At 40.1% G+C, this 16183-nt stretch overlaps 2 protein-coding genes across 2 annotated transcripts; one reads left to right on the plus strand and one right to left on the minus strand.

The window, feature by feature from the left end:
- The first annotated feature begins 1051 nt into the window (after positions 1 to 1051).
- LOC125229877 (protein enabled homolog) lies at positions 1052 to 2370 on the plus strand. Its single transcript, XM_048134815.1, has 2 exons — positions 1052 to 1462; positions 2099 to 2370. The coding sequence occupies exons 1-2, from the start codon at positions 1252 to 1254 to the stop codon at positions 2368 to 2370; spliced, it is 483 nt and encodes a 160-aa protein (XP_047990772.1). The 5' UTR covers positions 1052 to 1251.
- An 8102-nt stretch (positions 2371 to 10472) lies between these two features.
- Positions 10473 to 13338, minus strand: LOC125229878. Its single transcript, XM_048134816.1, has 2 exons — positions 12952 to 13338; positions 10473 to 12559 (listed from the first exon to the last, which is right to left on the minus strand). The coding sequence occupies exon 2, from the start codon at positions 11847 to 11849 to the stop codon at positions 10473 to 10475; it is 1377 nt and encodes a 458-aa protein (XP_047990773.1). The 5' UTR covers positions 11850 to 12559; positions 12952 to 13338.
- Positions 13339 to 16183: the final 2845 nt, after the last annotated feature.

Here is a 16183-nt window from a genome sequence, read left to right on the forward strand (position 1 = left end):
CAATATTGGTGCTCATTAATTATTTTTGGGTTTACGACGATTATTTTGGGTGTTATGTACTTTAATAGCACGGCAAGATGTTAAAATTTTGGTGTCCATTTCACAATAAAATGGTGTTTGAATATTGGTGATCATTTACAATTTTTGGGTAAAGAATTATTTTTTCTAGAGCAAAAAATACCATTTTTGGTTACCATTTTTCATTAAATTGGTACACTGATTTTGGTGCTCATTTACTAAAATTGGTGCTAAAATGTATTTTATTTGGTGTGAAATGTTGTTAAATTTGGGGCTCAGTTAAACATGAGCCGTATATTGTTAATAGCGATACACAGGTGACTGATATAAAGTATAAATCAAATTATGGAGAAATATGTTTGAATTGGCCTCCAAATGTTGCTCGATTCGATTTAAATTCAGAAGTTCCATTTTCAGCGAGAAAAACTCATTCTAGTAGCAGGCTGAAAAGTTTTAGCATTTTTTGAGAATATTAATGGGAATGTTTTGAAACAATTTTAATAATTAAGTATGTTCGAAATTCAGCTTTCACAGGACGATTTAAATCAACTTTGCAATTAATTTTGCTGTAAAATTGTTACTTTATTTTTTATAGGTTAATTTACCGAAATTTAAAATAGTTAATACGGTGAAAGACTGCTCAAATGAATAACATTCTGAATACGAGTTAATTTAACATTGGTCTGCTCATTCTTCACTGGTCTGTAAATTTTCAGAATATTAACAATATGTACAATTTACTTCCATCTGAATGTATATCATGTACATACTAGTAATATTAGTTAATTTTCAGCTTTAGATTTTAATATACCTAATATTTTTTATGATCTCGTCCCCAGATTTACAGAGTGGGGCCTGTAACAAAGGCGAAGAATTGAACTGTAGGCTATTCTCCTTATACTGATCAACATTTGTTCAGTGACTTTTAAAAATTATGAAGTCTTTAAATTTTTAATTTTTCATACAAAATAAATATTAGCTTCAATGTACGCCATTAAACTTCTGTGATTCGCCCTTCGTGATTACACTATACTTTACATGTAGTAGCACGCGAATGTGCTGCCATCGTACACAATTTTAGAGTAACATTTTTAACAAAAAAATATCTCGCCTAAATTGGGGGTATTTCATACACGTTTTGTGTGGCGGCCATCGTGCACGTACTTTTCCTTTGTTAGTGAAATAATTGTGTTTTTACTAAGTTTAGTGTAGTGTTTTGTGTTTGCGGATAAAATGGGAAAACGCAAACATCGTGAGGAAGATGAGGAAGATTACTTGGAAAGAAAAATCCGAAGTCTCGAGAGGAAAAGATTGAAGATTCGTCGCAGGCGCCGTCATCGTAGTTATAGCCCTAGTACGTCCTCATATACAGATAATGAATATGAGTATGCGGACCAAGATATCGGTGAGCCCGATCCCTTGCTAGAGGATTCGCAATATGAAGGTAAGATTTTCAGTTATCTTCGTCTAATCATTTGATAGAATGTGTCCTATGTACATGCCAGCTTTGTTTTATTAAATAGATACATTGTGCAATGAGTATAGTCTGTAAGGCTATTACCGACCCTAATTTATACCTTCAGTTCAATCCGAGAGGTTGATCGCTGTGTAAAAGGGAAGCACATATATTCCTAGAGCATCAGTCCGTGAGGCTATGCCGGAATACTATAGGTAAAATACCTGGTTGCGGCAAATTGTCAATGCTATCAGTCTAGACTACAGTCCGCGAGACTGTAGCACGACTGCCTATGTCTAAGAACATTAATTACGTTAATTACAACGACTTATATGTGTACTATACGTAGGTATATAGATATGTAGATACGTATGTAGATACGTACGTAGTTATAGTATAACATCCAACATCGAGGAAGTAGGCGGTAGAAACACTACCTATTACCCTACCAAATGGGCAATTCACAAAGATCACCGAGCCGCTTATGATGTCTGACCAGTATAAGCGTTGGTCTCTGATTGAAAACATTATGTCTAGAGATAAGGGTCAAAGATAATGGACACTTATTTTTTGTTGCTGAAATTAGAGCAGCATTGTGAAGGGTATTTGACCGTATTGTTACAGAATCCCCATTGACCAACAATACTGTATACGACTTAACCGATGATGAGGTCGGTGCTTCAACGTCGGGTGCGCTGCCTGCTGCTGGCGGGCTGCGATCGGTGGTCATACAGAATAGAAGCGCCGCCGGGCCCCGCGCGGTGGACGCGCCGGCCCCCGCGCCCCTCCCGCACCCGCCGCCGCCGCCGCGCCGGCGTGCGCGCCCGCGGCCGCGACCACCACGCCGGCTGCGCCCGCTCCCGCGCCTACATCCGCAGCTACCACCACACAGGTGACCGGTGAACAAATTGGTTTACAAGAATCTACGCCGATTGTGACCGCGCTTGATCCCGGTTTATTATGTTTGTTGGGCGATGAGCCCGTAAAAGAAGAAACATTTGGTCCTTGCATTCACGACGATATCTCGACGAGATGGTCCGACATTCTAGTTAATGGTATGAAGGACGATATTAAGAATGATATTTTAAAACGTTACGAAATACCAGAAAATTTAAAATTAGCGCAAGCTCCTATACTCAATCCCGAGATTAAGGTGGCGTGTAATGATAATGTTTTAAAACGGGATAATATTCTAAGTGACAAGCAAAAGTTGCTCTCGACTATTATAACAGGAGTTGCCAATACATTGTCGAATATCTTGACAACAGATTCAACTTTAGACAACAACAAACAGGGGATCATAAAGTCACTGAGCGATACAGGTAGACTATTATGTCACTTACATTTTTCAGAGACTCAGAGCAGGCGTAATTTCTTGGTGCCTAGTTTAAATAAGGAGATTAAGGATAATATTAAGGACTTAAAGCGCGATAGTTTGCTTTTTGGTAAAGACTTACAAGAAAGTCTGAAGTCAATAAAAGCAATGACTAAAACCGGAGCGGAATTGAGACCGACTGTCACAAAGCCTAAATGGACGCCCAAGCACCAACAGGCAGGAGCAGGACCGTCGACATCGAGGGCTTTAAACTGGAGGGGGCAGCCGTCGTCGGCGTCGCGGCCGCCGCCTCGCCAGAGTCGCCAGACGCCAGCGAGGACGAGCTACACGCGTGGCGGGCGCAGACCGCCGCCGCCGCCGCCGTCCCGCCGCGCGAGCGACGGCCGAGCGCCGCCGCCGCGGCCGCACACCCGGACCTCGCGCCGCTAGCATCGGATACTGATACACAACCTCAGGCTGGTAGACTTCGATTTTTTTATAAAGTATGGTTAGGCATTACCAAGGATCCCACCGTATTGTCTTGGGTCCGTGGTGTGCGTATTCCAATATCGGATTGTATATCTCAATCGAATATTCCTGTTAACAAACCCGAGTCGGTTGCACACGAGACGAGTATGAACGAGGAAGTCAAAAAACTTATTAGTGCTGGTGCCATACAAGAATGTGATCCGTGTCAGGATCAATTCTTGTCCAGTATTTTTCTTATTAAAAAGAGTAATGGAAAAAATAGATTCATTCTAAATTTAAAATCATTGAATAAGTTTATACAGGGTTATTTTTTAGTCGCCTTACAAAAAAAAACCCTGAATTCAGTATCGTTGATAGAACCCATTTCAATAAAAAAACATTATTTTTAAGATTTATTATTTTTTTATTTTGATTCCTCATAATTTTTACAAATTACGGACACCCTACACACAGCTGATTTTGGGTTCATTTGAGTTCAGCGGCGGCCGGCCGGCGCATGATTGGGTATGACGGGGGTGTGCGCGCGGCGGGGGCGGGGGAGCGCGCGCGCCGCTCGCCGCTTTACAAAAGAAACACCGCCCCTCAGTCTCACGCCGCGCTCTCTTACGGATAGTCGTTTTATGTTTTCCTCGCACGCCAGTGAGCTAACGCGAAACGATGTACTCAAACCGCGAGTTTTATGAAATGGTGAGAGTGTACGCCAGGGCTAATAACAATCTGCGAGCGGCTCGTAGGTTGTACGAGGCAGAGATACTGCCTGTGTTAAGAAATACCGGTTTGCCTAATGCTCGTCTCCCATGTCATGTCTGCAAACAATTTAATTAGTGTAAGTGAGTTAAGTGAGGAGAAATGGACTCCATTTGTAAGTACCTAAATCAAACGATTATTGTAAATAGCTGATTCCAATTTGCCTAAGCACATGTCGTTTTTCACTTTATCGACTTCTTCTGTGAATTAATTTGTCTTAAAATGTTAAATGTTTTTTATTGACTATCGACATGGGCTTTGACGGTCCTAAGCCCGTGAAAGTATGAAGGAAAATTTGTAATCGCTGTAAAACCGGCGCGGCTAAGAACAAAAGCTGCCATCTTTGAACCCTGCCGACGCCGCTCAGCTCCCCGCCCACCCGCCTCTCCCCACCCCCTGCGCAAGCGCTGCCACTGGCCGCGCGCGAGTGCCCCGCTCACTCCTCGCCTCCGCCGCTGCCGTCAGTAACTAGGGTGACCAAGTTTTCTACTGTTTTTGTGGAATAATTTGGGTGCAATTTTCTTTTTTTTTATTTGAGATGGGATAAAAATAAAACAAAACGTATATTTCATTTACCTTAGCGATCATTTATACGAAGTTTGTTAACTGACTAAAAAGTAACCCTGTATGTACCCCGCACTTCAAACTCGAAGATTATAGGACAGCAATGAGACTTTTATCAAAAAACGCTTACATGTGTTCAATAGATTTGAAAGACGCCTATTTTGCGATAAATATTGATCCTGATTACAGAAAATATTTACGATTTCTTTGGAAAAACAAAACATACGAATTCTTGGTATGTCCATTCGGCCTAAATATTGCTCCGTACATATTCACGAAGTTAATGCATCCTGTTGTGCAGTTTTTGCGCAATCAAGGTTTTTTATCAGTCGTTTACTTAGACGACTTGTTACTCTTCGGTGACACGTATTCTAACTGCTTACATAACTTTAATGTAATGAAAGACTTGTTAGAATCATTAGGATTTACAATAAATGTTGATAAATCAATAGGTACACCAAGTCGAACGGCAAATTTTCTTGGGTTTAGTTTCAATTCTGCAAATTTGACAATTAATATTCCATGCGAAAAACGAGAGAGGATTAAAGACGAACTTTTATACTTTAAATCCATTCGAAGATGTAAACTTCGTAATTTCGCACACTTGATAGGATTATTAGTTTCTGTTTGTCCGGCAGTACCATACGGCTGGTTGTATACTAAGAGATTGGAAAGAATCAAATTTCTTTATTTAAGTAAAAATGATGACTATGATCAATACATTAGCATTCCGGGTAGCTTAGATGATGATCTAGATTGGTGGATATATAATATAGAAACATGTAGTAATCCGATCAAGACAGGAAATTATCAATTAGAGATATTTTCTGATGCGTCGCTAACAGGCTGGGGAGCAAGTTGCTCAGATATGACAGCCAGTGGTCAGTGGTTCAGTCATGAGCTTGGGCAACACATTAATTGTCTAGAGTTAACTGCCGCGTTTTTTGGTTTAAAAATATTTGCTAAAGATTACAAAAATTGTGAGATTTTGCTAAGGATAGACAATACCACTGCGATTTCATATATCAATCACATGGGTGGTGTTCGATTCCCACATCTGAGTGAATTAAGCCGACAGATATGGCAATGGTGCGAGGAACGCGATATACATATATTTGATTCGTACGTTCGATCAGAAAACAACGATATAGCAGATGCAGAATCACGCCGGAAACATGCAGACATTGAGTGGGAGCTAGCCGACAGTGCCTTTCGGAAAATTTGTAATTTTTTAAACAAAAGTCCAGAGATTGACCTCTTTGCGAGTCGAATAAACAAAAAATGTACTAGATTTGTTTCGTGGCATCGTGATCCTGACGCGTACAATATCGACGCGTTTACCATATCTTGGTCGTCGTATTTCTTTTACGCCTTTCCACCATTTTGTCTAATACTTAGGATGTTGCAAAAGATAATAACAGATAAAGCGGAGGGCATTGTTGTTGTGCCACTATGGCCTACACAACCCTGGTTTCCTCTTTTTGAGAGATTATTGATTTCTGAACGAATAGAACTCCCACCTAAACCAAATTTATTGTCCTCCCCTTTGTAGCGATAGGTATCTAGGGCAGTTCTGAGAAAGAAGTCTAGGCTACAAAGTGTTAAATCTATTCATTAGGTCTATTTAGGGACGTGGGTCGTAGGCCTACGGTGGTGATGGCAAATGGATCGCAGCGTAGCTGAGCGTTACTGTCCTGGCGTCCTGGCGTCGGTAGTGGCGTGTGACGCGGCGTTCGACGCGAGCGGGCAGAGGCGTCCAGGCAGGGTGAAGGTTTGCGGGCGTGATAGTAGTGAGCCCGTCGAGTAGTCCCTGGAATTTTATTCCACTGTGTTAGGCTCCGGAGTCTTAATGTACTCGTGGATCGTCCCGCCACATTTACAAAGGCATTCTAGTACCTAGTTATTAAAACTAATTCAGTTTGTCTGTGGCGGTCGATAAATGATGATTCAGAACGGAGATGATTATGATTTAAAGGCATAAGCGTAAGGCTGCTATTGGCAAGGCGCGATAGTATGGAGGCTAGAAGGTTATGACTATACATAATAGGTATTAGGTATGCAATAAAGTTATGCCCATTAAAACTAAAAGGCTAAAGGTATTTTGTACATAGATAGTGCAATAGCATTCACAATGTATGGCTAGGTCACCAGCTTCGAAGCAGTGGAAACTTAAAACTAAGATAGGTATGTGTTCAAACTTACCCAAAGTGGGGGAATATATGCACTTGATTTGTAATGAAGTGTCGTAACAAACGAGATGCACCTTTTATAAATTAACTATGTATTTTAGGTTTCATATAACTATTAAAAATTCACACATGACGATTCAAGGGCGCGGCCCATATCTGTGCACGAGCGACGTGCGCACCGCGCTGCAGTTTGATCTCTTCTCCGGGCCGAGGCACCGTTATAACATGGCGCCGGCGATATCGCGTAAACAAGTCCGCGGGATTGGGAAAGTCGATAGTATCGACAGTATCGACGTCGATACTTATCATTTCCTATTTATTTGTCATAACGACAAGATTAAATGTTGTAAATATATGAGAATATATTTATTTTAATTCTTATAATTCACTAAGAAATAATTAACGCTACAGTTACCCCGCTCCCTAGGGAAGGATTTTTGTTCACCTTAATGAAAAAATCCGATAGGTACACTAAACTAAACTCTATTTATATATGTATTTGTACTAAATTCAATTATTATCTTGAGCGTCTTACTAGTTTGAGGTCCTTAATATGCCAAGTGCCCAAATCTTTGCCAGACGTATCTTGCAAGTCGTAGACTAGAGGAGACCTTTTACGTACTATTTTACATTCTAAAAACTTCGGTGCCAACTTCTTGCTAAAATAATGGTCTTTATCACTTTGATAATAGGTTTTTCTCCAAACTATGTCATTGACGTTGAATTCGGTTGGTAGGCGTCTTAAGTTGTAGCGAGAGGTGTTTCTTGCGTGAGCTTGCCAAAGACGAGTTTGGACTTCATCAAATATATTTGCCATGGGACCAACATTTTCGGCATAAATACTGCGAGGTAGAAAAATTACTTCATTGGAAAGGTCGTTATCTACGTAGTGCGAACCGCACGTTACTAACTCTCGCGCGTAAACAAGAAAGGAAGGCGTGAAATTAGTAACTTCGCTTCGTGAGTTATTGATAGCAAAGGTTATTTTTGGCAAGTTAACGTCCCAAGCTCTGTGGTCGTTTTCTATGAAAGTAGAAATACATGTAATTAAGGTACGGTTATGACGTTCCACCGTGTTCACCTGGGGGTATAACGGGGGGTAAAGAAAACGTTGGGCACTTTATATTTTTTGAAAAACGAATCTAAGTTTTTACTTATAAACTGACTCCCGTTATCCAAGAACACTGTCTGAGGTACTCCATGAACAAGAAAGACCGAGTCTTCTAGATGTTTGATTACTGCTTCCGCGTTCGCTCGTCGTAGTGGGAATGCGAGGCAATATTTCGAAAAACAACACACTATTACGAGTAGAAATGTGTTCTGTTTTCTACTTGTAGGAAGAGGACCAATAAAGTCGATTGATATCATTTGGAAGGGTCGTGAGCATTGTTTAGGTCTGCCCATGACCCCTAACGTAGTATGGTTCGGTTGCTTGTGTGCTAGACAAACAGAGCAACCCGAAACAACCTTAACTACGTCGGAATGCATACCCGGCCAGAAATATCGCAGGGCCAAACGGTGATAAGTTTTATGTATGCCCAAGTGGCCGGCAGTTGGGGTTGCATGATTATCATTGATTATTTGATCACGCAACTCACGTGGAACCACTTCTTTCCAGGCAAACTCCGACGTTAGTGAGCACTTATTTTTTGAGAGTCTGTAAAGCACATTGTTATTAATAGTGAAGTTTGGAAGACTGGAGGGAGACGTGCGACAAGTGCTATATTTATTTATGTACCACGGATCAGTTGTACGCGAAAAAGGATTGGTCATTGTAATAACAGCTACAGGCAAAGCGCGAGAAAGGGCGTCTGGTATGACATTATCCACGCCCCGACGATGTTTTATAATGAAGTTAAAGGTGGATAATCGAATACCCCAACGGGCCAGCCTCCCGGTTGGGTTATTGAGTGAAAGGAACCATTTCAAAGCTGCATGATCCGTATACACCGTAAAAGTCTGACCGTTATCAAGATAACAGCGCCAGTGCTCCAAAGCGACCAAGACGGCCAAGGTTTCCCTTTCCGTAATGCTATAATTACGCTCTGCGCCAGTCAAGGACTTACTCATATATGCTATGGGGTGTTCCTGACCATTAATCGTTTGACAGAGCATAGCGCCGATGCCGTAATTACTTGCATCTGTGTGTACCTCGAACAGAAGGTCATAATGAGGGCAAGCCAATACGGGGCAAGAGGTAAGTTTATTTTTAAGCTCTTCAAAAGCAGCATTAGCTTCTTCAGTCCAGACAAAGGGAGACCCACCTTTTTTACCCGAGGTCAAGCTATTTAAGGGTCCAGCGATGGTGCTAAAATTCGGAACAAATCGGCGATACCATGAAGCGCTTCCTAAAAAGCTTTTTACGTCCTTCTTTGTAGTGGGTGTAGGGTAATTTCTAATTGCCTCCACTTTCTCGGGGTCAGTACGTAGTCCTTCAGAGTCGACTACGTAACCAAGGTATTTTAAGCTGTCCCTAAAGAACTGTGTTTTTTCAAAATTTATTGTCAAGTTAGCTTGTTGAAGTTTGTTTAACACACGCGACAATAAGGCAACATGGCTTTCAAAACTATTACTTACGCAAATAATGTCGTCTAAATAACAGAATACTCTGAGCTCAAATTCGGGTCCAAATAGGGCATCGACCAGCCGCTGCTGGGTGGCAGGGGCATTAGTGAGGCCAAACGCCATTGTTTTAAAAGAAAATGTCCCCCTATTTGGTACAAAAAAAGCAGTTTTGCAGCGGTCTTCCGCAGCTATAGGTATTTGCCAGAAACTTTTGGACAAATCGATGCTCGTTAAATATTTCGCGTCTCTAAGATTGTCAAGGATCTCGGACATATACGGAAGACTGTAAGCGTCTTTAATTGTAACGGAATTAAGTTTCCGGCTATCAAGGCAAAACCTTGGCTTACCATTCTTTTTGTTGACTACTAGTACCGGGGATGACCAGGCACTTTCACAGGGTTCAATCACGTCCAGTTGTAGCATTTCGTCTACCTGTTCATTAATAATTTTAGTCTTTTCCGGAGACATACGGTAGTAACGTTGTCTGATAGGGGACGCATTACCTGTATGTATATGATGTTCAATCATCGCGGTTCGACCTAAACCTTTCTGCTCGTAAGATATAGCTTTAAATTTCTTTATTAAATCGTCAACAACTGAGCGCTGATTAGGATCTAAATTTTGATAGGATGTGATATGCTTAACTTCCTGGGGAATAGTGGGCTCAGAAACTGAATTAGAAGTTTCACTTATATTTAGAGAGGCAATATATTTCGGACATAAGTTAAACTTCCGCCAAAAATCTATACCTAATATAAAGTGCGTTTTGACAATGGGCATGACAAATGCCTTAAGGATGTGATTCTGTCCCTCAAAATGAACGGGTAGATTTATATAACCAATACTTTCTAATTTGTGCCCACCAGCTGACTCTAAGTTAGTATCGTCAGGATTGACTATTGTAAATTGCGAGAATATTGGATCATTGTGAAAACCATTACCGATAATCGTTACAGCGGCACCAGAATCCAATAGTCCCGAGATTTTTTTATTCTGTATTTTAACATCGATAAAAACCCTGTTATCGTTATTTAGTGTTTGTGATTGCAGAATTGAAGTTACTTTATAGACACGAAAAAAATTCTTTATAAATTTCAACCAGTCGGTCCAGTCGTTAACTTCGGAGTAACTACAATTCTGCTTCATGCGTTTTTTGTTCCTGTGTAGAGGAAGATAATTGTTTCTGACAATCAGGGCAGTCGTGAAACTTAACTCCTGGGTGACCGCAACGAAAACATACAATAACACGTTCTGCGGTGCAGTTCCTCAACGAGTGAGTGTTGACGCGACAGCGAGGGCAAAATTTCGGCCTAGCATTGATTGCATAAACTGGTGTAGCGGCAGCAACTGCGTCGACAGGAGTAATATTCGTAATAGTATTAGGCTTATTTGCGTAGTTAGAGAATCGAGACTTATAGTCGTAATTTTTTACAAAAGGCTGTCTCTGTAAAAATGGTTTATTTGACGCGTTAGTAGAAGTAGAGGCGTGAGAATAAGCAAAGTCCGGGGCTAGGGTCTCAGACGTGGCTTTGGGGGGCTCTCGATATTGAGCCATACGAGACTGAACATTTTCGTAGTTCTTACACACGGACTGCAATTGTTGTACATCTTTTATTTCCGAGCAAGAAGTGAGCACGTTGGCGTAGCAAGGACGAATATTGTGAAGCAATATCTGTAACTTTTCTTCTTCCGGCAGAGGTTTATCAAGTTGTGAAAACATGCCCGACATTATTGAAAGGTAGATTGTAATATTTTCCCGCGGGCCCTGTGTACGTGCCTTGATTTCGTCCTTGAAGCGATAATCATAGTTCGGAGTACTGAAGGCCTCCTTGAGCCTAACACAGACATCTTCCCATGAATCAACTTGATCTCTTATACTTCTAAACCAATGTAGGGCATCATCGGTGAATATCTCGGTTGCGAAAGATAAAACTTTGCTTGAGGATAGCGACCTGGCCTTGATAAAATCAGATGCACTGCGGATGAAGGACCTTACGCACGTTTTTCCATTAAATTTTAGTTTTGACAACTCCGAGGACAAACCACGCTCACAATTTACCGTAATGAGACTCGGAGTATCTTCGGAAGTGGAACCCGCAGCAATAGTATCAAAGTTGTTTAAGGCTGATTTGCAAGTTTGGAATAGTTTAAAGCATTCGTTGCACGCGGTTAATGAATCTGGCTGAGATGAGCAATCAATCCGGTTCAAGCGATGGAAAATGTGATTCATTGTATTTTTAGTTCGAGCTAAAAGGTTTTTGTCAAAGTTTTCATTTAAACACTTTATGTTTTTAGCTATTTTTGACAAGCTTTCCTCCACTGCCGCTGCATCTACTGCAGGATCAAATGGTGACAATAAAATATCATCAGAAGGATAAAGCCGCACGAGTTTCGTAATTTGTTTACGTAAATCCATCACATTATCAGCGGGGGATTCCCCTCTAATCTCTACTTCATACGCAAGCTCCGCCTTTTGAAGTGACATGAATTTTATTTCCGATGTCATGATGTAGAATGTATTTTACAACGTTTGGGTAAGTTTGCACACGTATAATTATTAGGGTTTTTCTAAACTACTCCGTTCTGTTACAGAGAGAGCGAAAGTGAAAGTAGTGACTTGTTTTTATTAATATAAAATAAGATAGGAGGAAGTAGGAGAAAAAGAAAATAAATCGTATAGCACCGAAAGATAAGATAAGAAAACGGATGGTGATTGAGAGAAAAATAAGTTACAGAAAGGCAAAACAAAATACAACTAGTGTCTAAAGTATTGTTACAAAATATCGGTTTTATCGATATCGATAACTGCCGTGTCCAATCTCTAGACCCAAGTTGTTAAGCACAATTTAAAATAAAAAACAAGACTTCACAAAACAACACGCACACAAAACAAACTACTCAACGATCCAAAATACCACAGAAACCACCTTGATACCAAGTTGAAGGCGCCACTTGTAGCGATAGGTATCTAGGGCAGTTCTGAGAAAGAAGTCTAGGCTACAAAGTGTTAAATCTATTTATTAGGTCTATTTAGGGACGTGGGTCGTAGGCCTACGGTGGTGATGGCAAATGGATCGCAGCGTAGCTGAGCGTTACTGTCCTGGCGTCCTGGCGTCGGTAGTGGCGTGTGACGCGGCGTTCGACGCGAGCGGGCAGAGGCGTCCAGGCAGGGTGAAGGTTTGCGGGCGTGATAGTAGTGAGCCCGTCGAGTAGTCCCTGGAATTTTATTCCACTGTGTTAGGCTCCGGAGTCTTAATGTACTCGTGGATCGTCCCGCCACATTTACAAAGGCATTCTAGTACCTAGTTATTAAAACTAATTCAGTTTGTCTGTGGCGGTCGATAAATGATGATTCAGAACGGAGATGATTATGATTTAAAGGCATAAGCGTAAGGCTGCTATTGGCAAGGCGCGATAGTATGGAGGCTAGAAGGTTATGACTATACATAATAGGTATTAGGTATGCAATAAAGTTATGCCCATTAAAACTAAAAGGCTAAAGGTATTTTGTACATAGATAGTGCAATAGCATTCACAATGTATGGCTAGGTCACCAGCTTCGAAGCAGTGGAAACTTAAAACTAAGATAGGTATGTGTTCAAACTTACCCAAAGTGGGGGAATATATGCACTTGATTTGTAATGAAGTGTCGTAACAAACGAGATGCACCTTTTATAAATTAACTATGTATTTTAGGTTTCATATAACTATTAAAAATTCACACATGACGATTCAAGGGCGCGGCCCATATCTGTGCACGAGCGACGTGCGCACCGCGCTGCAGTTTGATCTCTTCTCCGGGCCGAGGCACCGTTATAACATGGCGCCGGCGATATCGCGTAAACAAGTCCGCGGGATTGGGAAAGTCGATAGTATCGACAGTATCGACGTCGATACTTATCATTTCCTATTTATTTGTCATAACGACAAGATTAAATGTTGTAAATATATGAGAATATATTTATTTTAATTCTTATAATTCACTAAGAAATAATTAACGCTACACCTTACAGTGTCGAACACAAGCTGCACAGGAGCCTTACCCTGGTTGCCGGAGTGTTGTCCGGGCGGCGTTCATGAGGCAAGGCACTCCTGCAGAAGCGGCAGACATCATGCTAGCGTCACTTACAGAAACCACACTTAAGCAATATAATTGTTATTTAAAGAAATGGTATATATTTTGTAAGGAAAAATGTTATGATATTTTTGATGTCGGCGTAGCAGAAGTATTAGATTATTTCACATTACTTTTTAATCAAGGTTGTCAATTTGGATCAATTAATACTGCGAAAGCAGTTTTGTCATTAATATTGAATAATAATGTTATAAATAATCCAACTGTGAAACGTTTTATGACGGGAGTATACAAACTGCGGTCTCCAAATCCACGATATGATTTTACTTGGGACCCTTCAATCGTTCTTAATCATTTAAGTTGTTGGTATCCAAATGAAAGCCTTTCTTACGAGCATCTTTCTAGGAAGTTAATAACTATTTTGGCATTAGTTACGGCACACCGTGTGCAAACCTTATCGTTAATCAAGCTAAGTAATATTCATAAATGTAATAAGAAATATATTATTAACATTACAGATAAGATTAAGACATCCGCAGTTAATCGCATTCAGCCAAAACTGATTCTGCCTTATTTCGATGAAAATCAGTCAATTTGTCCTGCAAGGACTTTAGAACGTTATTTGGTTGTCTCATCTACCAATCGCCCAAGCGATTGTGATTTTCTTTTTACAAGTTTTAAAAAACCATTTAGAAAAGTGTGTTCACAGACCTTGAGTCGATGGATCAAAACCACTTTGCTCGAGAGTGGTATTGATACATCGATCTTCAAATCGCATAGTACGAGACACGCAAGTACGTCAGCAGCCAACCGGCTCGGGGTTAATATAGAACTGATTAAGAAGACCGCCGGTTGGTCAGATAATTCCTTGACGTTCGCTAGGTTCTATAATAGAGATGTTCTGGCGGACTCGTCCGAAGTATTTGCTCGTACAATATTACATGGTAATAATAATTGAAGTGTCTGTTGATTACAGATAAACTGACGTAAACGTTTGTTTTATTTATATTTTTCAAACATACATGTTTCATTTAATCTGCTATTTCGTGTAACTCTAAACATCTACATGTAAAGTATAGTGTAATCACGAAGGGCGAATCACAGAAGTTTAATAGATAATCAAACGAACTTACCTGTAAGTGATGTTCGATGACTATTAAACGATGTGATTCGCCCGAGTGATTACAACCCTCCTGACCCGAACTGGTCAAGCTCCAGATTCTACCCAATTGGTCACGAAATAGCACACGTATTTGATGGCCTTTTTTATAAGAAACGTGTATGAAATACCCCCAATTTAGGCGAGATATTTTTTTGTTAAAAATGTTACTCTAAAATTGTGTACGATGGCAGCACATTCGCGTGCTGCCATCGTACACAATTGTACGATGATACATGTAAAGTATAGTATAGTGTAATCACTCGGGCGAATCACATCGTTTAATAGTCATCGAACATCACTTACAGGTAAGTTCGTTTGATTATCTATTATTGTTGTCATTGACGTTGTCCGTCACACTTTAGACTTAACAGAATTCGCAATACCTACATTACCTCTTAGAAAAACTTTCAAGGGTGATAAAAATCAAAATACAAGTTATTTTTAAAAGTCGCCGAACAAATGTTGATCAGTATAAGGAGAATAGCCTAGAGTTCAATTCTTCGCCTTTGTTACATGCCCCACTCTGTATACTTGGAGAGTGCTATGTACTCCTTAATTGTCATTTTGTATCAGACTGAGAACTTTAAGGTATTCAAACAATTGTGTAAGACGTCATTCATATGATGTGGATGTACTGTAATAAACAAAATAAACAAAAGGTATGGAAAGGCCTAACCTAAAATGTGTTATTATTTATTTCACATTAAAAATAAATATTATGCTAACAAAAAAACATACGCGCCATTTTGCGTAATTTCATTAGAACAATTTTCTTCATACTAGTACAATGAACTGTCACCGCAAACATCAAGAGTAACATCGCCCTCCTGACAATAGTCATATATATCTGGTCAGGCTGTAACAACCTGCCCCCAACACTTTAGCACGTCCATTCCCCTTTCGGACTCATTACTTAATTTTAAAAATCGCATCATTAAACGTACAAAAACGCATTAATATTAATTTAAAATTAAACGTGTTATTACTCATTCGGCTTAAGTAGTATTCGCTGTAGTTAATTTGGTGGGTGAAGGAGAAAAATCGGCCGCTCCCGGGTTTTAAACAAGGTTTAATTTGTTCCATTAATAAAGATGATGAAGATACACGGCCGTTTTCTGTTGCTGAATTTGGAGGTGCATACTAATGTGGGTTTTTGCCATTCTTTTACGAGTACAGGTTTTGGGAAAAGGTTTGAAGAGCCGCTACTGGTGCTGAGATTTTTAGGTAACTACATATTTAACAAAATGTAAACAAACCAGAGATTCCTAATAAGGCAAGAATATTCTCTAAATTCGTCGTGATCATTGAAATGTTCACAATGTCTACTGTGAGTTGTTTTTGGCATTTTAGAACAAACTTCATATGGAAAATGGCATAATTCAACTGATTCAAGATTGAAGATTCCATAGTTTGTTCATGGTAAACACATTATTATCTACATAAGTATTACAAAGCGCTCCTAAACGGTTATTTTCTAGAACTAAAATTACATACACTTTCCATGACAATATCATGTAATTATTATTTTTAGTCGGATTAATTTATTCCTTTTTTTAGTTTCGCCATGTCTGTCTGTCCGTCCGTCCGTCCGTCCGTCCGTCCG

Source organism: Leguminivora glycinivorella, chromosome 9 (assembly GCF_023078275.1).
Source record: "Leguminivora glycinivorella isolate SPB_JAAS2020 chromosome 9, LegGlyc_1.1, whole genome shotgun sequence".
Classification (NCBI taxonomy): Eukaryota; Metazoa; Arthropoda; class Insecta; order Lepidoptera; family Tortricidae; genus Leguminivora; species Leguminivora glycinivorella.

Bases quoted from the DNA above. Each gene is read 5' to 3' on its own strand.
- LOC125229877 (XM_048134815.1), top strand. From the start codon at position 1,252: ATGGGAAAACGCAAACATCGTGAGGAAGATGAGGAAGATTACTTGGAA. The intron at 1,463-2,098 runs GTAAGATTTTCA...GTATTGTTACAG, and splicing joins AGAGGATTCGCAATATGAAG to AATCCCCATTGACCAACAAT.
- LOC125229878 (XM_048134816.1), bottom strand. From the start codon at position 11,849: ATGACATCGGAAATAAAATTCATGTCACTTCAAAAGGCGGAGCTTGCG.